The 26,053-nt window shown below is 37.6% G+C and overlaps 2 protein-coding genes across 6 annotated transcripts in view; both read left to right on the top strand.

The window, feature by feature from the left end:
• The window catches only part of SLC17A3 (solute carrier family 17 member 3), a 29,825-nt gene extending 13,417 nt beyond the window's left edge, over positions 1–16,408 (top strand). For 2 of the 4 annotated variants that reach the window (XM_045551930.1, XM_045551929.1), the window contains exons 6-13: positions 2,970–3,056; positions 8,615–8,733; positions 8,858–9,019; positions 9,297–9,426; positions 9,522–9,669; positions 10,026–10,116; positions 11,001–11,137; positions 11,222–16,408. In XM_045551930.1, coding sequence (XP_045407886.1) covers positions 2,970–3,056; positions 8,615–8,733; positions 8,858–9,019; positions 9,297–9,426; positions 9,522–9,669; positions 10,026–10,116; positions 11,001–11,135 — 872 coding nt within the window. In that variant the 3' untranslated portion in view covers positions 11,136–11,137; positions 11,222–16,408. The remainder of the gene's footprint in view (positions 1–2,969; positions 3,057–8,614; positions 8,734–8,857; positions 9,020–9,296; positions 9,427–9,521; positions 9,670–10,025; positions 10,117–11,000; positions 11,138–11,221) is intronic. The other 2 variants (XR_006735316.1, XM_045551931.1) reach the window with 2 other exon arrangements.
• A 7,772-nt stretch (positions 16,409–24,180) lies between these two features.
• The window catches only part of SLC17A1 (solute carrier family 17 member 1), a 47,714-nt gene continuing 45,841 nt past the window's right edge, over positions 24,181–26,053 (top strand). Inside the window, exons 1-2 of one of the 2 annotated variants that reach the window (XM_045551923.1) lie at positions 24,183–24,325; positions 25,739–25,822. In XM_045551923.1, coding sequence (XP_045407879.1) covers positions 24,226–24,325; positions 25,739–25,822 — 184 coding nt within the window. In that variant the 5' untranslated portion in view covers positions 24,183–24,225. Of the gene's footprint in view, positions 24,326–25,738; positions 25,823–26,053 lie in introns of both variants that reach the window. The other variant, XM_045551925.1, reaches the window with a different exon arrangement.

Raw genomic sequence — 26,053 nt, 5'->3', positions numbered from 1 at the left:
GGAGAGTTGCAGCCAGCATGCCAGAGAGAAGGATCATTCACAATACATAAAGATTCTGTAAATTGACAAAAAGTTAAACAAGCAAAAGAAACAAACAAAAAAGACTATGAACAGTTCATATAAGAAATAAAAATGATAGTTAAACATACAAAAAATGTGCAACCTCACTATAAAAAGGGAAATTAAAATGAGATACTCTTTATTCATATTGAAAAAAAATTTTTTAAAACTTTGAGGATGTTAAATGGTGTCAAGGGGATAAGGGGAAAAAAATTGTTGGCAGTTTAATTTGGTGTGGCCTTCTAATAAGGTATAGGTTGGTGCAAAAGTAATTGCGTTTTTGGACCTGTGAATTTTAAATCATTATATCTAGGTTCAAACACATCTTTATTAATCAAAATAGGAACCATTACAATAAACACATTTTTGCCAATGAGAAATAAGTTTGTTTATTCCTGTAGCACACAAATTCATGCTTTGGGACTCCATGAACTCTTGGAAAGCATTTTCTGCATCCTGCTGGTTGTGGAAATGCTTTCCCTGCAAAAAGTTGTCGAGATACTTGAAGAAGTGATAGTCGGTTGGCAAGAGGTCCGGTGAATATGGCAGATGAGGCAGAACTTCATAGCCCAATTCATTCAACTTTTGAAGTATTGGTTGTGCAACATGCAGTTGGACATTGTTATGGAAAAGAATTGGGCCCTTTCTTTTGATCAATGCTGGCTGCAGGCATTGTAGTTTTCGGTGCATCTCATCAATTTGCTGAGCATACTTCTCAGATGTAATGGTTTCACCAGGATTAAGAAAGCTGTAGTGGATCAGACCAGCAGTAGATCACCAAACAGGGACCATGACCTTTTTTGGGTACAAGTTTGGCTTTGGGAAGTGCTTTGGAGCTTCTTCTCGGTCCAACCACTGAGCTGGTCCAGTTGTTGTATACAATCCACTTTTTGTCACACATCACAATCCGATCCAGAAATGATTCATTGTTTTTGCGTATAAGAAGAGAAGACCAACTAATCAACATAAGGTACTCACATGGAAGTAATATTCATAGGGTGCTGGTCAGGTGGGAGAGTGGTGGTAGAGATGGGTAAACTCACATCTAATGGGTGCACAGTGCACTGTATGGGAGAAGGGCAAGCTTGTAGCTCTGGCTTGGGCTAGGCAAAAGCATTATATGTAACCAAAATGTTTGTACCCCCATAATATTCTGAAATTAAAAAAAACAAAAAACTTCTTCTGAGAAGGGGAATGACAGCATAAAAGCAGTGATTAAGGAAGACTAATTTAATTAAATTATGCAAGTTGAATAGGAGTGAAGATAACAGATTCAATTATTCTTTCTTAAATTGACTATTAATACTGCTCAGAAAAAAGTACAATAACTGTCATAGCTACCTTGGAACAAGTTTCACTAGTTTATGGCTAAAACTCAAATTTTAACCACATGCACTATATAACAAATTCAGGAAATCATGTAACATAATTAAAAATTAAATGCATTATGAAAAAAAGAAGAGAAGACAACACTTCAAAATGATGATATTTTGGATTTTCAGTCAGCTCATGAGGCACCCACTTATCGAGCTTTTTCACCTTTCCAATTTGCTTCAAATGTGGAATGATGATAGAATGGTCAACATTGAGTTCTTTGGCAACTTCTCCTGTAGTTGTGAGAGGATCAGCTTCAATGATTGCTCTTGATTGGTCATTGTCAATCTCCAATGGCCAGCCACTTTGCTCATCTTCAAGGCTATTGTCTCCTTTGCAAAACTTCTTGAACCACCACAGCACTGTATGTTCATTTGTTAGGAGTTCCTGGGCCAAATGCGTTGTTGATGTTGCAAGTTGTCTCCACTGCTTTACAATCAATTTTGAACTTGAATAAGAAAATCATTCAAATTTGCTTTTTGTCTAACATAATTTCCATAGTCTAAAATAAATATAAAATAAACACCAATTAATAAGTCATTAGCAAAAAAACATAAAGCCAGAAATGTGCATTAAAATGATGTATCACATAACCACATTTATTTAAGAATGTATTCCAATATCAAACAGCAAATTTCCACAATGCTAAAACCACAATTACTTTTGCACCAACCTAATACTTTGGTAGTATTTACCAAAATTTAAAATGCACATAGCCTTTAATCTGGTACGTCTATTTCTGATATTCTATTGCACAGAAATAAATTATGTTTATGTTTGGAAATTAGTTAATTATGCTATGTTCAGAACTAACTTGGTAGAATCCACAGTGACATGGAAATACTTACAAGACCAATTGTTAAATGAAAAATGAAGTCACAAAACAATAGAAACATTATGATCCTGCTTATTTAAAAATAATAATTCCTATATACATACAATTTGGCAAGTTGATGTTAATGTTCCTCTGGAAAATAAAAAATTACAATAGCCTAGAAATATCTGAAAAAATTGTAAAAAGGGAACATGCCGTACCATATTAAAATACTCTATAAAGCTATGGAAATTAAAACAGAGTTATTAGCACACTTATAGAAGATTGTATGTGTAGATATATATTATGTATGTGTGCAAAAATGAAAAGGTATGCAATTATATATTGTATAATCAATTGTTACTAATGGTTAACTTTAGAGAGAAAAGTGAAATTGAATTGGGAAGGCACATGATAGAAACTTTGACTCTTTGCAGTAGTTTACTTTTACAATAAGCATATATGACTTATGTAATTAAAAATTAAAGCAGTATGAAAGGAAATATGACTATCAGCTGCCATGTTACTAGGGAACTGCCAGAAAAATGTGTTCTCAGGAGAACCTATGAACTAAATCATAAATCTGAAGTTCATATATTCTAATATGCTTGTCTCTTTATGGTTTGGAGTCACTACTCTCTAACATGTCATCCATCAGTCTGTATGTGTTTGTTGGGTGGGAGTCCAGAGTCCCACAGATTATACTTTTGTCTCTTTGCAGGAATGGCACTGGGATCCTTCACTGCCCTCCTCACTGGTGGTTTCATTACTCAAGCCATTGGGTGGCCTTTTGCCTTCTACATCTTTGGTAAGCTACTGTCTCCAAATTCCCAGGTTTTCATATTCAGCAAGATTCTTCTGAGTATGTACCTTTGTATGTAATTTTTCAAAGGAAACGAGTTAAAATAAAAAAAATCCTCAAAAAACAAAATATCTTAGTATAATATAAGGGAACAATTAACACATGTGGCCCTCCAGGTCCCCAAGTGTGGCCCCTCAACTGAATCCAAACTTCACAGAATAAATCCTACAGAAAAAGGATTTGTTCTGTAAAATTTGGATTCAGTCAAAAGGCCATACTCAAGGATCCAGAAAGGCACACTGTGGCCCCGAGGCTGCAGGTTCTCCACCTCTGACCTATGCCATCAAAAAATTTGGAAGTCCTCCTGCCTATTATAAAGTGCTATTAACCTACCACAATGCATTATTATCACAATGTGATCAGGCATGCTCTACTGCCATTGTAGGTAGTAGATGATAGGCTTATAGAGCAATAGTTTTTAAGAGATGGAAGAAAGAAATCCAGAAAGATAGGTTTTGCTGTGGGTTTTGTCTCAGATTAACCATAGCAATGAGGCATCCTGGTTAAGGCTCCAGTTTCTTAAAGAAGAGAAAACACTAAACACCAAGAGGATGAATTCTGCCAACCTCAGCATTTGCCCCAGACCCTTCCATTAACTATTAAAAATCAAGAAACAACTACTCCCTTCACAGCTTCCACTTCAGTAGCTTTTACATTTTATTTTCAAAATTCTCATCAGCTTACATTTATTTGTTTACACATTCACTTCTCCTTTTAGTCAGTGTGTTCCTTTAGGGCAGAGATAGAATCTTACTGGTTTTCAGAACCCTGCAGAGTCCAGGGAACAAAGATGTACCACGCAAATATTAATCAAGAGAAAACTAGGTGGATACAATAATATCAGAGAAGAATGGCTTCAGAACAAGGAATATTATCAATTCATCAAGAAGACATAACAATCTGAAATGTATCTGCACCTAACAAGAGAGCTTCAAAATACATAAAGCAAAAACTGATAGAACAGTAAGGAGAAAAAGACATTGAAAATTAGAGATGGAGACCTCAAAATTCTTCTGTCAATAATCAGTAGAAGAAAAAAGACAAAGTACACGTCATTCAACAATAGTAAAATACTGTTTTTAAACGTGCTTCAAACATTCACCAGGATAGACAATCTATGGCCCTTAAAAACAAGCTTTAACAAATTTAAATGAGTTGAAAATTATAAAAAGTATAATTATGTTCTTTGAACATAATAGAATTAAATTAGAAATAAATAACAGAAAGTTTTCTGGAAATGCCCCAAATATGTAAAAAGTAAGCAATATACTTCCAATGAGCTAAAGAAAAAAACAGAAGGAAAATTTTAAAATTGAATTGAATGAAAATGAAAATCACTATATTAAAATTTGTTGGTTGTAATTAAAGCAGTGTGCTTAGAAACTTTTAACATTAAATGCTTACATTAGAAAAGAAGGTTTCAAGTTAATGATCTAAGCTTATGCCTTAAGAACTAGAAAAAGAAGAGCTAATTAAAGCCAAATTGAACAGAAGGAAGTAACAAAAATAAGAGCAGAAATTAATGGATTTAAGGAACAAAAAAGAGTTTCAATAAAACTAAAAATTGGTTCTTTGAAAATATCAATAGCATCAACAAATCTTTAGCCAGATGGACAGAGAGAGAGAGATGAAGAGAAAAAGAGAAAGAGACAGAGAGGAGACACAAATAACCAATACCAAGAATGAAAAAGGAATCTAAATATAGGCCCTACAAACATTAAAATCATAATATGGGGATATTACAAAACACTCTATGCTCACAAATTTAATCATTTGGATAAAATGAACAAACTAATTGAAAGACACAGAGTAACAAAGTTCATACAAGAAGGAAGAGATAAACTGAATATTTCATGGACATTAAGAAATCAACTTTTTAGTTTAAAGCTTTCCAACAACAGAAAGCCCAGACTCACATGGTTACACTGCCAAATTTTACCAAATAGGTAAGAAATGATATCAATTCTACACAAATTCTTCCTGAAAATAGAAGAAGAGAAAATACTTCATGACTCAGGTTTTAAAGCAAGAATTACTTTAATACCAAAACCACACATAGATATTACAAAACAGGAAAACTACAGACTAACATCTCTCATGAACCTAAACACAAATATCCTGAAAAAAATATTAGCAAGTTGAACCCATCGATATATAAAAAGCATAGTGCATCATGACTAGGAAAATTTATATTTGGAATGTAAGGCATACTCAACATTCAAAATTCAGTGTAATTCAGGGACACAATGAGGCCGGTAGCAAACTGTGTTGAGTGTCCACATTTGCCTAACACATAGTAAGACACACTAGATATACCTTCTGGTGTGAAACAGTTGGAAAGAAAAAGAAAATCAGACACAATATATGAAAGAGTGACTGTCAAAGACACTGGACCTCAGAGGAAAAACAATGACCTGTGAGAGGTGAGCTCTAGGGCATGGTACAGGAAAGGGGAATTTAGGCAAAGTTCAGCAGAACCTCTGAGTTGAGGAGGCAGAGCTAAGAATCTGGAAAGCGTACAACAGGTAGAGTTCATAGGATAGATTATCTAAGAGGAGACAGTTGCATGTACAGAAAACCCCAGTTATTTGCAGAGTCCCCTTTGAGTACTCAGCATACTGATCAGATTATGTGTGTGGGGGGTGGGTGGGGATCACTGGTAAATATTAGAGAACAGTACACAGGACTCACAGAGAATCAGGGATAGTGCCTCTGCACATAAGACTGAAAAGTTCATAATTCATGGGTCATTGGGTAGAATTCTCATAAATGTCTTTCCTCAACAGTGGGAAATTATTAGCTCTAGAGTGAGCACTGCTGTGGATTTCTCTAATCAATGATGATGGCAAGACCTAAAAGGATCAAACTATTAATATTTCCACATGATTTGATCATATCAATTATATCCCAGAACATAGCTCAATAATATTTCTAGGAATACAAAACTATGAAAAGTAGTGTGGAGATATCTCAAAGTACTAAAAGTAGACTTACTATTTGATCCAGCAATCCCACTACTGGGTATTTACCCAAAGGAAAAAAAGACATTTTATAAAAAAGACACTTGCATTCAAATGTTTATAGCAGCACAATTCACAATCGCAAAGATGAAGAAATAACCCAAGTGCCCATCAATACATGAGTGGATTAATAAAATGTGGTATATGTATACCCTGGAGTATTACTCAGCCATAAAAAATGGTAAAATAATACCTTTTGTAACAACCTGGATGGAACTGGAGACCATCCTTCTAAGTAAGGCAACTCAAGAATGCAAAAACTAACTCCACATGTACTCACTATTAAAATGGAACTAAATGATCAACATTCATGTGTACATATAGGTAGTAAATTCAATGGAAATCAAGCAAGTGGGAGAATGGTGGAGGGGATGGTTAAATTCACACCTAATGGGTACAGTGCACAATATCTGGGGAATTGACACACTTATAACTTTGACTCAAAAGCAATTCATATAACCAAAACGTTTGTACCCCCATAATATTCTGAAAAAAAAAAAAACTATTTGGCACCCAGAAAGATATAATTAGTAAAGTCTGGCTACCAGACATGAGGAAAAGCAGAAAAATACAATCTATAATGAGGCGAATAATAAATCAATCAAAACTGACCCAGAGCTGACAGAAATTTTAGAATTAGCAGACAAAGGCATTAAAAATAGTATAATTACATTATAACGTAATTCTAAATGTTCAAAAAGTTACATAGAAACATAGTAAATATTAATATAAGAAGACCCAAATCAAACTTCTGGAGATGAAAAGTACAATATCTGAGATGAAAAATGCACTAGATGGAATTAATGATAGCTTAGATACAATAGAAGAAAAAATTCATGAACTTAAAAACAGCAATAGAAACAATCCAGAATGAGCTACACAGAGAAAAATATAAAAATAAAATGAGAACATCAGTAAGTGGCGGAGTGCCCAAAGTAAAGGAGTAGGATGAGGGAACGAAAACAACAAAAATATTTGAAGAAATGATGTCCAAAAGCTTTCCAAATTTGATGAAAACTATAAACTCACAGATCCCAAAAGGTCAATGAACTTCAAGTCTGAGTAACTACAACAAATTACATCATAATCAAATGGATCAAAACCAGTAATACAGAGAAAATCTGAAAGCAGCCAAAGCTAAAAGACATGTTTTATACAGAGGAACAAAGATAATGCACTTCCTTTCAGAAGGAGTGCAAGAGAGAATGCAGTGGAACAACATCTTTAAAATAGTGAAAGAAAAAGAAAAAAAAACACTGCCAACCTAGAATTACAGATCAAGTGAAAAAATTGTTTCAAAAACAAGGGCAAAATAAAGATATTTTCAAACATACAAAAGCTGAAAGAATTAGAAATTTAAATTAAAGACAACAGTACCATTTTCAATCACATCAAAAACTACGCAACACGGGAATAAATCTGACAGAAGATGTGAAAGAGCTATGCACTGAAAACTAAATTCTTATGAAAATGCAAAGATTCTAGAGTAGCCAAATAACTTTGAAAATAAATTACAGAGTTATAGGGCTAACACTACCTGATGTCAAGAAATATTATGAAGTTACAGTCATTGAGATGGTATGATATTGGCTTAAAAATAGACAAATAGCTCAATGAAACAAAATAGTCATAAATAGACATAATATAAACTTATCTTTGACAAAAGTGTAATCATTAGAAAAAGGATAGTCTTTTTAATAGATGGTGCTCAACAATTAGATATTCATATGCAAAAAAATGAAATTTGATCCATAGCTTGTATCATATACAAAAACTAACTCAAAACGAATGATAGACCTAAATATAAAATCTGAAAAAAATATAAAAATATTTCTAGAAAAAAAATATCTTTGTTCTTTTGTTAGGTAAAGATTTCCTAAATGACACCAAAAGCATGATCCATAAAATAAGAAATTGATAAATTGGATTTCAAAGTTAAAAATGTCTCCTCTTCAAAAGGCATTGTTAGGATATTAAAAAGGCAAGCTGATACAAGGAGTAAATACTTGCAAAACCCACGTATAATACTTTTATCCAGAATGTATAAATAATTCACAAAATTCAGTAATAAAAAAAATTTTTTTAAATGGGCATAGACACTTCACCAAACAAGATACAGAAAGGGAAAATAGGCATGTGAAAAGACGCTCAATTCTGCATCCTTAGTCATTGAGAAAACGCAAATAGAAACCAGAGTGAGTGGTTTTTATACATCTTTTAGAATAGCTCATACTAAAAAGATTGAGATGCCAAGTGTGGTACCATTCCTAGGGTCTGTAATTTCCACACACAAATAAACAAGAAATGTAAAGAAATGAGTGCTTTCTAGCTGTGATATTCATGTGAATTGTTTGAGAAATGGAGAGGGAATATAATGAATAAGATCTTTTCCCAGAACTTATACCAGAAAATGTCCCATCATAAAAGAAATTCACACAAAAGGCAGAAATCAGCCCAGTTACCAAGTTTACCCTGTGCTTGCAGGAGGCATTGGCTGTGTCTTTTGCCTTCTGTGGTTTGTTCTGGTTTATGATGACCCTGCCTCTCACCCATGGATAAGCACCTCAGAAAAAGAATACATCGTATCCTCTTTGGACCAACAGGTATGCATAAGGACTCTAACCCTTTCCAGGGACCTTGTGTCAGCATGTGGATTTCTAAGGGTAACTAAGAGTGTGTGAGTATCTCTCAGATCTTACTGTTTTGACTGAGTAAATTTGTTTTCAGGTCAGTTCTTTTAAGGAGCCTCTTCCCATCAAGGCTATATTCAGATCGCTACCCTTTTGGTCCATCTGTATTTGCAGTTTCGGCCATAATTGGTTACTTATCACAATAGTTGTATACACACCAACTTATATCAGTTCTGTGCACAATGTTAACATCAGAGATGTGAGTATATTTCCCTCCATCCCCTTCTGTTTGCATGACTCACTGTTACTGTCTTCACAAATCAATCCATCTAGAGAAATGCATCTCTTATTACTAAAAATAACCTAATATTTAACGGTCATGCAAGGGGCTTTTCTGGGGGTGTAATTTAAGAGGTTACTGATTTTCCTAAGAAAGTATGATCTCAGAATGTCAGTATGATTATTGGTGATTTATCAATAAGAGTTGTGATCTCACTGCCTTTATTATGATGACTTACTTAATCTTTTCCCCTCAGAATGGAATCCTATCAGCCTTTCCTTTTCTTTGTGCCTGGGCCATTGGTATCATGGGAGGATGGCTGGCAGATTTCCTTCTGAGCAAGAATTTTAGGCTCATCACAGTGAGGAAAATTGCCACAGTTCTAGGTAAGAACAGGGCCTGAGAGTTGAATAATTCATAAGGTATGCAACAGCCAAAGGATGCATCTCACTGTTTAACTTGTCTGTTCCTCATTCCCTAGGAAATCTACCCGCTTCAGCATTTGTTGTGGCCCTGCCATACCTCAATTCCAACTATATCACTACAGTTACCTTTCTGACGCTTTCGTGTGTACTAAGCCAATTTTGCCAATCAGGAGTCTATATCAATTCCTTAGATATTGCTCCAAGGTAGGACTCTTATCTCCACTATTAGTTTCACATTTTCTGAAAAATATTTAGACTACGGCTTTCTGGGAGCCCCAAATTTTAGAAAAGGATAAATCATAGGCCAGGACCACAGAGGGATCTATGGCCACTTTTTTCAGTTATTTTGGTGGGGGGGTGGGTATTGATTTGTCTTAGTGCCTTTCTTTGAAATACACAGTACAAGTCTTTTTGATATAATTATCAAATTATAATTATGTAACTATAATTATATACAATTGTACAAATATAATTGAATTATGGATTCATACATGGAGCAGGGCTGAAGGGTATTATGAAACATCTCTGGATCTAGCCTGGAACATTCCTGTCCCCCACAGGTATTCCAGTTTCCTCATAGGACTCTCGAGGCAACTTTCATACATAGCATCTATCCTGGTCCCCATGATCACTGGATTTTTTCTCAGTCAGGTAGAGTTTTTTGTTAAGAATAACTCTTAAAATGTTCTGCCAAATCCGTTAATAAAGGTGACAGCATAAACACTGTATTCAAAGATTGGAAAATAAAATTAAATTTGTAATGAAGATAAACCTGGTAAAGAATGATTTCTTTGGTGACCTCAATCTTGGTTCATTCTGGAGTCAAAGAATGAACTAGTGAACCACTGGTAATTGCCATCTTTGAAACTGAAATCATACAGCCACATAGGTGTTTTGGGGTGATGATTCCAAGCATAGATGCCAACCTGCCGTGTCCTCTGTAATACTGAAATTTTCATTTGCATAACCATGAAAAAGTTAAGGAATAATGAAAACAAACATTTTTAAGTGTCTGATGCATGCAGGCATTAACATAGGTATTTCATATTCAGTAAGCTCATTTAATTATTGATTCTCACACCAATTGTGAAAATTGAATATTATCCTCATTTCCTAATGATTCGACTAAAAATCTGATAGAATAAGTCTTTCTACCACGAGTATGTACAATTAGAACTCTTCTAACTTAAGCTTTTCTAGCTCAAAAGCCCATAATTTTTTCACTACACCATCACAACATAGGAAGAAACTTGAACACTTACGTAAATAAGATTCATGCAAAAGAGAAAATGTATGGCACTTTGATAAACGGGGTCAAATGCAGGTCTGTAGGTTAATCATGAAGGTTTCTAAATCTCTTTTATTAAGAACATTTTTAATGTATTTTGAAATCCTTTCTAACCATCAACCATGTTTAGGAAATGAATTTCTATATGGAAACCTACTAGTGAATCTTGTCATCTGAATTATTAATATGATGTTTCATAGGAAAAAGATGAAAGGGATAATATTAACTTGGGGTTTTGTGTCCCCAGGACCCTGAGTTTGGGTGGAAGAATACTTTCTTCTTGCTGTTTGGTGTTAACCTATTCGGACTGATCTTCTACATCATATTTGGAGAAGCAGATATCCAAGATTGGGCTAAAGAGAGGAAACTCACTCGTTTATGAAGGTAAAGAATAATGATTACATCCATGGTTATAACCATAGAAACACTATTTGAAGTTTTTAATTCCATGTCATTTTCCTTTTTTAGTTATTCTACCATGGATGGAAAAGTCATAAGGCACTTTATTCAATAAATAAGACAACTCGGGTGATGGAAATACCAATGAAAAGAATTTCGTTTGCTGTGGCTCTTTTCAAATATGAGATCAGTTCTTTCTTTTATTCAGACTTCTTTTTGAGGAAATTTTAGATGAATAAAAATTCAAATAAAGTAATAACCCAGAACAAAGTTGTCATCTTCATAGAATTAACAATGAGTTAAGAGGAGTTGCAGAGTGGGAGCCAGTATGTTAGGTTCTGTTTCTGGGTGCAAGAAACAATGTTTTAAAACTCATAAACCCAGGTAGCAACCTCTTAGGGCCATGATTTTTCCTATTTGGGAAAATAATATTAATTTATATTCACTGGCTTGGGTGTTATCCATGTGGGACTCCCTGTGTGTGCTCCATTCCTTTCCATCCTGCTCAGGCCCCAAGAGGCTGACCATCATGGATTGCATCCCACACTCCCTTGTCCACTGGCTTCTACTAGATTTTCAATGGAGACAGGAAAGTGAAGACAGGGAATCTCTTTGATGGTCTCTCCTGTGGGGTCTGAAAGTGGCTGATCTTTCCACTACCGTTCACAGCTCCTGGCAGGCAGCCCTCTTCACATGTTCTGGTAACTTCTCTCTTTCCTTGTCCCTTCAGGCCCTTTTTGCCTTTATTTTGCTAGCTCTGGGGTGCTACAGAATCCCTTGTGGTTTCCCTACCACCTGCCCAAATCTGTGAAAATTGTCCCTTTTAACACTGTCCCCAAATTACCCAGTGTAAGTCTGTCATCTTTCTTCTTCTAGGATCCAGCTAATTCAGTGGTTTAATCATATATAAAGCTCAAAACATGAAATTAATTAGTATTTTTGTAAAATGATCATTTGTAGATGTCAGTGGGTCAGAGCATGATCAGAGGGTTCAGGACCATGTTCTGGGTTGACCCCTATGCTGATTTCTACTATGGAATAGGGATTAGAGCCGTTGAGTCATTTCATATACAGGCAATGTGATAGATAATAGTTATGAGTGAAAAATCAGGGCACGGATATAGAGAAACAAGCTTGAGTAAACGCAATAATTACTGAGATAGTGTTACAGTCTAGAGTCTGGGCTCTTGGGACACTGGAGTAAATGAGACACAGTCACTGTTTTCCCTTCTAATGTGGAGAACAGACACAGTAACAGATAGCAGTATACTGTGGTATAATAGCAAAGGAACATGCAGGTCATTATGGGAGACCAGATGGTGGGGAGGGCTCCCATCCCAAGTTGATGGGCACAGGGGGGATCTCCTCCAGCAAGTAATTGCTGAGCTAAACATTTAACAGGGAACGAATTTCCCACACTTTTGCAAAAGCATGAAAACAAGAAATAAGATGGATTCTGAAGGGAATCACCTGCCTGAATAATCAGTTAGGAAAGGATAGATGAGTTTAGGGAAGTGTGCATCGCCAGAATATAGAGGTCTTGTTTACCTATCAGGGAAATTGAGGTATATCTTATAAGCAATAAGGTAGTCATCAAAGCAATATTGACATGGGCAGATTTCCTCATTAGATAAAACACTTTGGCCTAATTCAAGAATAAGGAAGACTAGTTAAAGGACCATCTGTGCAGTGGTCTACACAGCAGTGATGAAGACTGAACTAGGGCAAGGAGAGCTGAGATGAAGAAAAGAGACATGACAAATATTTATAAGGTAGAATTGGAAAATCATGGTATTTGATTAGATGGATGCAAGAAAAGAGAGAAGGAATCAAGGAGTTCTGGGTCTCTAACCTGAGAGACTGGATAGAGAGTTGTCTGAACAACTAAGGCAGACAATGCAAGAAGATGGGCCCTTTTCAGGGGGAAGGTAATAATTTGACTATGGGACATCTGAATTGGTGATGACAGTGGGATAATCAAGTGGGCATGTGTATTAGTTCCTGGAGCTGCCCTAACACAGTGCCACAAACTGGGTAGTCTAAACAACAGTAATCTATCATCTTAACACTTCTAGAAGTCTGAAATTAAGGTGCTGGCAAGGTTGTTTCTTTCTATGGGCTGAGAGAAACAATCTGTTCTATGCCTCTCTTTTAGCTTCTGGAAACTAAAAGCTGTTCCTTGGCTTGAAAATGAACTTCACCCTGAGTCTTCACATTATCTGTATGACAGTACTTTAGGATTTCATAGGCCCATGTTATAGTATACCAAGGGTTGGTCAATCCTTTTGGTATAACAAAGGGTGTTGGGAGGCCCCCGGAGAAGCTTACTGATGGGTTTGTAGGTCTAGATGACAATATATTGGATATTTCCTTGTGCACAGGACAGGACACTAGGGAGCTTTAAAAAGTTAAGGTTTTTACATCCATGTAACCTTCTATATTGCCTTTAAAGTCTTTTGATTATCACTTTTGGTTAAACGAATTGCTATTATTTTACAATGACCTGTGATTGTTTTGATCAAATGTTTTGAGCCTTTTAACATCTTTGCCTAAATTAAGTCTCTGACTTAGTTCTCTCACTCTGAGGGCAGCGCTAAAATAACTGGTTATGGTCTTTCCCTTCCACACCTGCCAGGGCACCCAATTTGGCTCCTCCATTCCCATCAGGGCTATTTCTTTTGAGGCAGGTCCCCATTGGGGGATTAAAAGAAAATGGACAACCTGCTGGACTAATGTGGGTTTATAGCCTGTTCACCACTTCTTATTCACATAATTGGGAACAAAATAACCCTGCCTACAGGGATGACCCAAGACAGATAACATATCTCTGAGTCTATTTTTACCACAAATCATCCCACCTGAGTGGATGTGCAAAACTTCTGAAGAATGTTGTATTGTTTTGGAAAATTCCAAGAAGAGACCGATTGACTACATACAGAAGACCTGAATAAGCAGCTAAGGACCAGCACTAATCTGTCGATCCCTACTCATGACCCCAGCTGGAATCTGAATGACAGAGATAAAAGTAAGATCCAACACTTTGGGGGCTACATTTTAGTTGGGCTCAGAAAAGGAGTCCCTAAGCTCAAAAGCCTAAACAAAGTTCAGGAAATAAGACAGGAAGCAGATGAGAATCCATCAGCCTTTTAAAAAAGAATTTTAGAAGCATATCAAAAGTATACAGATGTAGACTTGGAGAACCCTGAAAACTCAAATCTGATCAACATGAACTTTATTGGTCAAAGCATGCCTAAAATCCACCAAAGTACAAAAATTGGAAGGTGCCTTAACCTTGCCAATATCTCACCTGGTTGAAGTAGCCTGTAAAGTCTTTATAAATCATGACAGTCTAAAGAACAACAAATGAAAACAATTGCAAGAAATAGTAGGCTAAATTTTTGACAGCAGCCTTGACAAGGACTTCTAAGGGTCCCAGTGAAAAAGACTCGCAACCCCAAGGAGAGGGAAAAAGAATTCGCCAAAGGCTACCACCCCCCATGAAAAAAATCAATGTGCTTGTTGTAAAGCAGGTCATTGGAAGAAGGACTGTCCCAAGCTGAAGCAGAAGAGTAGGGAGCTTGCCCTGCAATTGCCTGGGCTAGATGGAGAAGGTGGAGATTGATGGTGCCCAAAGCCTTATGGAATTACAGCCCATAACTAATGTCTTCCACCAGGAGTCCAGGGTAACAATTAAGGAGGGTGATAGACTGGTTGGTTTTTTTTTTAAATTGATGCAATGTACTCAGTTCTAAATCTCAAGTTGGCTCACTAAAGACTCAATGTGGGTAATTGGGGTGTCTAGAGAACCCTCTTGAATATATTTTCCCCCAGCCATTAGATTATGCTACTGGAAATTCTTCATACACAGTTTCCTTTACACGTGAGTGTTCTCTCCCATTGTTAGGTTGAGGTCTTCTAAGTTGCAGGCTCAAGTGACCTTTCAGAACAAACGAGTACATATCAGAGTTCCTCCAGAATATAACTGTGCTTTGCAAGCAGCAAACTCTGCCCACTGAAGTTCTTAATCAGTGCAACCCTGAAGTACGGGCAAATGTGAACCCCAGCCATATCAAGGTAAAACCAGGAATTTCTTCCGCCGAGTCAGGCAGTACCCATTAAAACTTCAAGCTAAGGAGGGTCTTCAACCCCTAGCTCTGGCCTTTTTGGAATATGGGCATCTTTGACTTTGTTGTGCCGATTCAAAAAACTTGGGCACCAAGAATACTGATTTGTTCAAGATCTATGGGCCACACTCTAGGGGTGTCCCAGGTCTTTCTACCAAAATTCTATTTGCTGCTTACTGGAGGGAATGATGGAAGATAATGTGTGATGTGAACAGTGAAGTTGAGAAAAAACAGAAGAGTCCTACAAAATTTACCCATAGAAAGAAAACTAAAAGAGGAACTCATACCAAGAGGGATAGAAATACAAATGCTTCAGTAACAGATGAGGAGGAACATAACAAAATTTCACCAAGGCTAAATATTGAACATGAAAAAAAGTGAACTGGCTCTTGTGTACAAAAGTAAAGTAATTAGGCTTTAGTATAAACTTCTAGCTGCATCTGACTCTCCTGGGAGGGGTGCTTTTTGGCTGGTTTTGGCTACAGATGGTGAGATCAGAGCAGCTCTTCCTTCTGCTGGCCTCTTTCAGTTACTGGGATGCCATATCAGATACTTCGGATACTCTTACTAAGAAGTAATAAGGTTTTAATAAAATATAACCAGATTTTTGAAATTCAGGTCATGGGTGTGAAATTAAAGACTCTTTCTAAAATCTGCAAGGACATCAACTTAATCTGTGACACAGTACGATCCCTTGCCCTGTTGAGAATTCAGGTGTCCCCCAGAAGTAAGTTTACACTTAGCCTCTTTGAAATTTTATATGGAAGACTATTCCTGCAGTCCTCTAATCAGGTATTGTCTAAGGATTTTCTGCCCCTGGAAATGGAGGCTCTTTTATATGTATACAGATAGGTAACATGCTAACTAGTATCTCTAAGTCTGCTTCTAGCAGGCTCCAGTTCCTGATGGACATGTCCCTCCATTCACTGAAGCCAGGAGACTGAGTGCTGCTTAAAACCTGGAGGAACCAACATCCTGAAGATCAGCTGAAGCCACAATGTGTGTTGGTCCCTTTGAGATACTCCTGACACCCATGCATCAGTCAAGCTAGCAGGAGTAAAACCATGAATTCACTATACTTGGATAAAACTTGTCCTCTCTGAACCTGAATAAAGAACTAAGCCAGCCTGGTCTTGTGAGCTGTTAAGTGATCTTAAGTTGTTTCAAACTAAGCCTACTATCAAATGAATAAGATGCGTGGGGCCCATGAGTACTTTCAGTTACAGGCCCAATACTTTCATTCATCCTTATACCCCAGCTATATCCTATTTCATCAGGAAGCAACCAGATAGAATGATGCCTTGATTCCCCAAAAGATTGAGGAACAAACAAATAGAAAGGGGTATTGTAATCAGCTTTTCAAAGTGACCCCCCTCCATAAATTATTTTTTGTTCTCTCCCCAATACCTCAGACTTTCAGACCAGTCAAGCCTAACGAACAGAATATTGTAATCTCTGCTCAACTAACTTCTCCACAGGACTTCTTAATGACTCACCATCCATCACCAACAGCTGACTCTCGAATCAGACCACCTGCAGATCTCATGATTTCAAATCCCACAAAATCTGACCTGCATTTCACAACCCACTATAAAACCCACCTTGCCTTAGTTGGTCAGGGAGAGAGATTTGAGGCTGTCCCTCCCATTCTCCTGGCTGATGTGAGATAGATTTGAGGCTGTCCCTCCCATTCTCCTGGCTGATGTCATCTTTAATAAAATTCCTTTCTTCCTTGTCAATCCTCATTGTTTTAGTAATTGGCTCTCTGTGAGGTGAGTAACTGGACCTAGGCCAGACCTCCTCTGGGTTCAGTAACAACTATACCCATTATCAATGCAAACCAGATAAATATTAGTATATCCCAATTTTTAGCCCTAACTAAATATAGGCCCACCTCAGCTTTCCCTTCACCATATCAAAAAATGCCCTTGGCCACTCCATCACTGAACACTGTAGTGTACAACAGAATGGAGGTAGTGGCCTTAAACAACTGTGTTTAAAATAACTTAATTCTACAAATTTTCAAAAAGACAATATGAACATACTGCTACTGCCCGCCTCCCCCCCAGGACCTTGGAAATGGCCCAGGCAAATGAAAGGCCCTTAATATTGTCACTGGAAGTACTAAATGGATATACTTGAGGTGTAGCAGCCCCTGATGTTCTGAGGCTGGGCCATGCTTCTTTGGGCCTCAGTGTAGGCATTTAATGAATATCTGGTGAACTAAGCTGAAATAATGATGTCTTCCAAATGTCCCGCTACAATTCACTGCATGCACTTCCAAGCATAACTGCCTTGTCTAAAACGTTTTAGAGAGGTTTTGGTAAAGCCACTCCTTTATAGTTTTTACCTGTCAGATGCTCTTTCTTCATGATATCCTAGGGTCTGAACCATACATTCACTTTTACTCTTCCATTAATTGCTTTTCTTCTCCATTTACTGAACCACTGTTACTGATTCACTAATACTGAAATTGTGTGCCTGCCTCCAACATCCCTTTTGGTAAGTTTTTTTTTCTTTATTTTCCTCATTTCCAGGGGGTCTTTAGTCATAATGAAGAGGTTTCTGGTGAGTCCTATCACATTGGACTTCTCCATACACCAGGTATATACACATTTCACTGAATATTAGCAATGAAAACAGGTTAAGTTCAGTGGGAGACAATCCTCACCTTAATTATGTGTGTGCACATGTTCAGAAGTGCAGGAAGAAATCAATTTAGAGGTTCTTTTCCACAAAAAATAAGAAATATTCAAATGCATTCAGTAATCATAGCATACACTCTCAGTACTCCACCCATATCTCCTCAGTTCCCTTTGCCATTTTGCTGCATCTCAGTTCCTGATGAGCTTTCATTCCCAACACCTGGAACCTGTTTCTCCTTATTAGAGTGCTGCCCTCAGGCTTCAGGAGTCTGTTTTGCCTGCCAGCCTGGACGTGCCTGGGAGCAGCTCCTAGTCAACAACTGATTGCTACCAAGATACAAATGCTCCATCTCCCTTGCCTCTGCTAGGTAAAAATGATTCAAAGCCCAAACTGTCTCCCAAGTTCCCTAAGAACTGAGCTAGACCTTACTTTATATCCCTTCCAGATCCTACTTATCCTTCCTTTGCCAGTTTTTCCTAGGAATATATCCTAATAATTTTTATAGGAATCTTCATCTCAGGGTTTGCTTCTTGATAATCTGATCTAAGCCAGTTGTTCCCACAAAAAGACCTCAGTTGCAGATTCTCAGGATAACTTCCAGAGTTAGATCAGTCACAAGCTAGATGGCCCAAGGACTCCCTAGATATTCGTAAGAGCAATGGTGATAACCCTGCCCTGCTGTAGCATTACAATTGCTAAGGCTCTCTCCTGTGGTACATTCAAATGGGAGATGGGATACAGGTGAAAGAGAATGCACTGGCTTGGTCAATACCTCTAGCATTTGAGAGAGATGGGGAAATGGCAATTATAACAAGTTGGCTGTTTGCTGGTCATTACCATGGATGTACTCAAGATGGCCAATTACATAAGAGCATGGTATGAAATCCAGGCAACCTGCCTGGCAGCACTTAAAGATATCCTGATCTCCAGTAGCCAGAGTAAGACCTGTTCTGAGAATCAGACTCAGGGTTCGGTTGTCAGGGTAGAAGAAACACAAAGGCTGAATTCAGTACCACAACAAATCTCTTACGTTAAAGTCAAGTCCTGGGAAGACCTGAAACTTATTCTCCAGAAGTGGCCCAATACATTATGCTGGGGAGTAGCAGCCTCCCTTTGCCTGAAGACCACACAGAAAGCACACCTGAAACAGATGCGTTGCAAGACAATATTTGCTTAGTCAAGTTCCATCCTCACTTTCTCAAATATCTGACAAATAATAAACCTAAATACTAGACAAATAACTAGGTCAGGTCTTAGTAGGGCCCAAATGGTGTACTGCTGCCTCTGCTAAGGGAGGGAAAGGATTATTTACCAACAAAATTGAAGGGACAAGGAGAAGATGCTTAGAATATGGGACCAGGGTGTTGGGGACAGAATGAATGTAACCCTGGATAAGCAAAATGTTGTCAATATGGGGATACACTGCTGAGACTCCATATTAAATGTCATTTAAGCTTAAATAGTAATTCCCAAAATAGTCCACTCCTGGCAAATTAGTAATTCAGAAGCAATACCACAGCCCAGATAGAATGGCAGAGAGAAAATGCCATTTGTAAAGACTTGGAAGATGGTACAGTGATGATCCTTATCATATTCACATTCAACTCATCAATGTGGCTCCAGCAAAAATGGTTTGTAGTAGGTGGTGGAGGGCCACCATAGACAGGATCCAATGGTAGCTTAATTGCATATACCGTGTCAGATAAAACAGATCAACACAGGCTCTGTTACTTGGTATGCAGGTACTGATTTGCTAAGTGTGTTCTTTGGAACAGCTATCAGACAGGAGGACTAGAATATTAATAGTTTGCATTAACTTGGGATAAACGACAGTACCCCTTTCACAGTCTTGCCAAGGACTATACTAACTCTCCAACCCCTTTCACAATATAATCTGAGGGGACCTTGATTACCTTAATCATCATATTATTGCACTATACACATGAAATTTTTGTCAACTGGAACTGAATAGTAAGAAGGGACAAGGACTCTGGATGCCCTGTAAAGATGTACACACTCCCAAGGAAGGGAGAGAAAGGCTACCAAGTGTCAGGGATTTGCCACATGAGTGAAGTTATCAGGGATCCAGTGGTCTGGAATACGCCAGGATATCATCTACAAGGTAAAGGCAAGTTATTGCATCTTGAAACTCCTACCACTAAGAAAGAATCCCAATGCATGGTAGAAAAAGACATAAAACTCAGGGGCAATATATACCACACTTAGGAATACTGTACTGTCCCATTTATCAGGCGACTCAGGAAGGAGGCCAGTGTTGAGCGGGGTCCAGAAAAATAAAAGGCTGCAACATAACTAGCTGTGGAACAAGTGGCCTTGCTGCTTAGACCATACTGTCCCCTAGATCCTATGGTGCTATGTAGAGGCTCTATCAAGTCCCCGTAGGAGAGTTATAGCTCAGATCCCTGGGTCTCTGGAATAAGGTCATGACATCTGAAGCAGAGTACTATGTTCTGTCTAAGAAGAAGATCTTCATCCACTACTGGGTCCTGGCAAAATGGAATATCTGACCTTGGGAGATCAACTTATTCTGCAACCAGAAGTAGATGTTTTCTTCAAGTCATAAGTTCAAGCAGGCACAGAAGAAATCCATTGTACAATGGAAGTAGTTTATCTGGGATCTGGCTTGAGCAGACTCAGAAGGCACAAAAAAGCTTCATGTACAGATGACCCAGACTTCCGTGCCACCTACCATTGTCACATCAATGCTTTTCCATGACAGGGGGTGACTTACGGCCCACTAAGGAAGAAGGAAAATACTCTGGTTTGAGTCACAAATATGGTGGCTCAATATATTGGTGCAAGCCAAAAGTGGACAGCTGCTGCACAACAGCTACACTCGGGGAGTGGCCCTGAAAGAGTAAGGGGAATTCTTCCAAATGAGCATTCTTCCCAAACCTGCAGAAGTGCTGGGCAAGAGTAGAGGGGACCTAGAATGAGTAGAAGAGAGATCATTAATATCGTTAAAGTCCTTGGGTTCAACTGCAGCAGTGGAGACATAAATGTTTCTCTAGCCCTCTTCTTTTCTTCCTAAAGGAGTATTGGAATGAACTTGCAGAGAGGAGAGAATGGAACTGAGGAGTATAATGGGTAACAGATACTGTCAGTGCTCTGTCCATATTTCCCAAGTCCTTCATTTCTTGGTGCACAAAAGCTACCCTTGTGCTTTCGCTCCCAACAGCCAGCATGCTGAGAACTTAGTCTGAGGGCTGCTCCAGGGCTGCTGGAACCCACTCTATCTGTGCTTATCAGAAATTCAGGACCTCCCTAAAGTAGCCTTTAGCCAACCATTGATGCATGCCACACATAAATATTCCAACTCCTCTAACTGTGGTTAGGACAACTCTGAGGTGTGGCCAGCACTGTTCCCATTGCTCCCTTGCAGGATTAGTCCAAAATTACCTTCTTCCAGACTTGGTTTGTTACCATACCCTTGCTTCACCTCTTCTGCCTACTTCTCAACTTCCTATTTTTGTTGTTGGTTTACTTTCCTGAAAACATTATTATACAACTTTTATACAAATCTTCATCTGAGGGCCTGCTTCTGAAGAAGGTAATATTATTAGTGTTATTTTGATATTATTTTGGTAATACTATTAGTGTTATTTTGATATTAATATAGACATGTTATAATAAAGCAAAAAAGTATATTTATTAGGAACAAAGATGTTCAACACAAGAGAAATATGTAAGAATATAAATCAAAGGAATTTTGAAAATCACTCTAATCTTAAATTTGAATTGGAAATATAAGAAAAATTTTATAATTAAAAAAAATTCTTTTTTCCAAGTTCTTCCACTGAAAAGGTCTAGAAGCAATGAGACCCAGGAGTAATGACCACACCAGAGCATGGTCTCTAAACATTATCTCCTACTAAAAAGAACCAGCATTTTTTAAGAGTCCTGGTATGGGAATGGGAAATATATAAAGGGGTCTGGAAAAAGATTTTTTGTGTTAGAAAACAAGGAAGCTGTCCAAGACCACAAGAGTCATGTCCTAATGACATGAAAACCAATTTGAAGGGACTCCTACTGGCCAAAGAAAGGACAATTTGAGCATCAAAAAAAGTCAGAACTGTGACAGATTGAAAAACATCAAATAAAATCCATGAAATCATAATTGTACTTGGGCATCTTTGCTAAGGCACTAAGTCATTATTCTGAAATTTTATCAAGTATTTATCATGACTTTCCTATTAAATCTATAGTTCCAGGTTACCAAATATTTGGTAAGGTAAATTTACTATTTCTTTGTAAAAAATTCTAGTTCATAAATGAAGAAGACATGATAGAATTAGAAAATCACTGTTTTGCAACTTCTAATCAAATAATGGAGGCAACATTTACTAACAGTAGCTAAAAGCCACTGGTGAAAGGTTGATGAGAACTTTATTAATAAGTAAGTCAAGCAGAGAATATCTGAACCCACTAGCTACTCTTACCGTCACTAAAAGTGAGACAATCTGCTAGTATTTCATATATGCCTCCTGACAGGATGCAATAGGAAGTATCCAGTACCCCTGTGAAGTGTTCTTGTACTGAATCTAACCAAACTTCTATATATATACACCTAACAGTTTAAGGATGAATAAAGAAATGTATCAAATGACACCAAAAGGCAGCAATCAGTCAAACCAGCATGACCCATTTGCAGGGTCACTCTGCAAATGACCATGTTTTGTTGTTGTTATTTTTAAGTAACAGCAAGTATAAAATGGGAGAGGGGATTGTTGTAAAATAAGAAACATGAAATTAAGTGCTGTTATGTGGATTCTATTTGGATCATCACTTAAATCAAGCACTTATAAAGGAAACAACTTTGAGGCAACTGGGAAAATTGCCGTAATGGTTGGATATTACATGATATTACAGAATTATTATTTATTTACTAGATGTGTCAATGGCATGTTAGTTACATTTTTTAAAATCCTAATGAATTAGATATCCATGCTGAACTTTGCATAGAAGAAATGACATAATGTCTGAGATTTGCTTTAAAATGCTACAGAAAACAGCCATTGGATATGAAAACCAAATAGTGATAATTGTTGAAGCTGGTTAATAGGTATATGGTTATTTTAGAGTGTTATACTTTTTTGTATGTTTGAAAATTTCCATAATAAAATGCCACATTAAAAAACTTAGTAAAACCCAGAATCCAGAAGAAGTAATTTCAAAGAATCTCACAGGGTAACAGAAAGCTCTGGGAACAGCAAACAGAAAGATGGTTCCCTTTTAGGTAATCAGTACCCAGAACCTGTGACATTGAGGCCAGATGGAGGTGTTGTTTATCTAAATACGAACTTTGAACAACTGCTGATGCAGGGCTCTCAATCAGAAAGTGCCAGAAATAGCATCAAACAGAACAGACAATTCAGACACTCTGTAACACAGAGAAGAGGACCATCAGAACCTGGACTTCTGAAGAGGAAAAAATCTAAATCATAAGACATCAAAGTCTCTTGCGCAAAGAGGTTAAAGAGTTACATTTCTTTAGAGAGAAAATAACCGGTCTATTTATAGAGCATCTGCTATGTGCCAAACATTTAACAGGCACTTTAAAAGCATAATAAAAAATAAAAATGCTTACTAAATATATGATAAATTATCTATAGTGCAAAATCACTGATTTAGGGGCTTAAGATGTTTCTAATTCATCACCTTCAAAGAGTTCCAAGTTAAAAGTGCTCCCAAGTATTGCTATAGCCAGGTAGCTGAACCAGAGCTTACAGAGTCATTGCAGGAAACATCATGAGGAAGTCACACCTTTCAGAGGACATGCCTCTATAAAATGTACCTCTTTCCGAGTATGCTGAATGTCAAACAGATGTGACCCTTGAGAGAGAGGAATGTGGGGGAGGGAGGGAGAAGCAGAGACAGGGAGAGAGGAGGGAAGGAAAGGAAGGAGGGAGAGAAAGAGGAAGGGAAAGACAAGGAGGAAAGAAAAAAGGGAGGGAGGGAAGGAATACAGGGAGAAAATTTAACAGAGCATTTAGGGGACATTTGGAAAGTCACAACATTCCTGTGAGAATACCATTGTATACCCAGAACCATCCTCAATAGAGAAATCTTGGGAGTACTTACGGCAGGCAAGTTCTACCTCCTGGGCAGCTATTTGTTCATATGCTGGGAAATTACTGGCAAATTCCCAGGAGGCTTCAAGTCCATTGGGTCATTCTGGGACTCATACAACTCCCCTGAAGATTCAAGAAAAGGGTAAAGTAAAGTTAAAAAATAAGCTTTTAACTTTGACATAGTGATGTCAAAGGACTTGTCAAGGGCTTTATGGGGCTAAAATTGGCAAATGTACAAATTCAGTATTGTGTAAAGCTGAGAGAAAAGTCCACACGGGGGAAGACGGAATCATTTTTCTGTTCCAAATCAGGTTAGTCTTACTTTCATAAGCTGCTCATTAAATGAATAAACAATTAGTTAATTCCCCAGAGGGCAATAAGGGGGCTTCTCTGGCAAAGACCTTATTGAAGGTATTTACCAATATGGAAAAATTGGGGGGGAAAAACGTACCTATGCCTATCTTCTGAGGCTTTTCACAAGGGAAAGAAAAAGAACATATTTTAGGAATGAGTGTGAGGTAGACAGTTGTGCACAAGGACACAGGGAAAGAGAAGTATGTGTTGTGCGGTGTATAGTGCTCGTGCAGCTGTAAGGAGTATGATGTGTCTGTGATGTGTGTGGTGCACTGTGTGTCTATGGTGTGAATGTGCCTGTGGTTTGTGTATGTGTGTGGTTATGTTTGTGTGGTGTGTGTAGTTTGTACACGCGTTTGGTTTGTGTGTATGTATGGAGTATATGGGTAGAGAGCCTGAAGAGGGGTTTGTGCTGTGTGTTTATACTGTATTTATGTGTGTGGTGTGTTATGTATGGGTGGTTTGTGTGTGTGTGTGATATGTATGTGTTAAGTTTCTATGTATGTGTTTATGTGTGTATTGAATAAATAGCAACTCCAGAAGAAGTGCCAATGTCCAATAACAGTGGTTGACAAATTGCTTATTCAAAAATACTTTGCAAATCCAATCTTAGGGTATCTTTGGGGTACCTGGTGTCATATAAACTGATGTGGTCAAATCTTGAGGTCTAGACTGATCAATGCATGTTGGTGCTGAATTCTGATTGTAAGGAGTTGCCTGATTTGAGACTGCTCCATTCCCATTTATCTGCTTTGCTGAACTTCCTGCCATAAAATGGGGACTTGGCAGCAGTGGCTGCTCCATCCATGGATACTGAAGATAGAGACAGGTGCATGTGGGTGTGATGTGCTGCTGCTTAAGCTGGCAATATTAATAAGCAGTAGTTACCTTTCAGCTGTATTATGATTCAGAAAAAGAAAAAAAGGTTACTTATTCCTGTTCTAACATTCTTCCTTTCTTGTTGTACTGCCAAGTTTCTGATCTATAACAATCTCTTCCTGTCTGAAGGGCTTCTTTTAACATTTCTTGAAAGGCAGTTCTACTGACAACGAATTCCCTCAATTTTTGTTTGTTTAATAAAGTATTTCTTTCTCTTTCACTTTTGAGAGATAACTGGATATAGAATTCTGGGTTGGCAGAGTTTTTTTTTTTTTTTCTATAGTTTTCACGTTTTCTGTATATTTTTAATCAACCAAAAATATCATAAAAGTGAAATATCAAAGGAAGCATATAATGGAATTGAATGTGCACTGGCATGATGGAGCAAGTTTTGCTTTGATGCAGATTTTAAATCAGACAGAAGTACTGGGTGACATTTAGTCAGTTGCCTCCCTAAGTTATGTTGACATCAATGTGTTTTGCACTCACAGTGGATGGAAACCAAACCCTTCAGCAAGAACAGAAGCAACTTCAGCCCTGCATGCAAATGGATAACCAGTTCCCTCCCAAGAAAGGTAGCACTTTATTCTCAGTTCCATTATACAGGCTTTCTCCTTCTTAAATGGGACACAACAGATTCCATGTGAAGGAATTTTACCATGGAAACACATAAGAGGTCTTTAGGAAAGTAAGTGAAAAAAATCATTTCTGCTATAGTTTTCCATCAGAAAAGCCCTAAATAAAGATTCTATGTACCCTTTTTGCTCACACTTTAACTTACTTCCATTCTTGTACACTTGTCAGTT

The sequence above is a fragment of the Lemur catta genome, chromosome 5 (genome assembly GCF_020740605.2).
Source record: "Lemur catta isolate mLemCat1 chromosome 5, mLemCat1.pri, whole genome shotgun sequence".
NCBI classification, from domain to species: domain Eukaryota; kingdom Metazoa; phylum Chordata; class Mammalia; order Primates; family Lemuridae; genus Lemur; species Lemur catta.
This window is presented reverse-complemented; position numbering and strand designations above follow the sequence as displayed.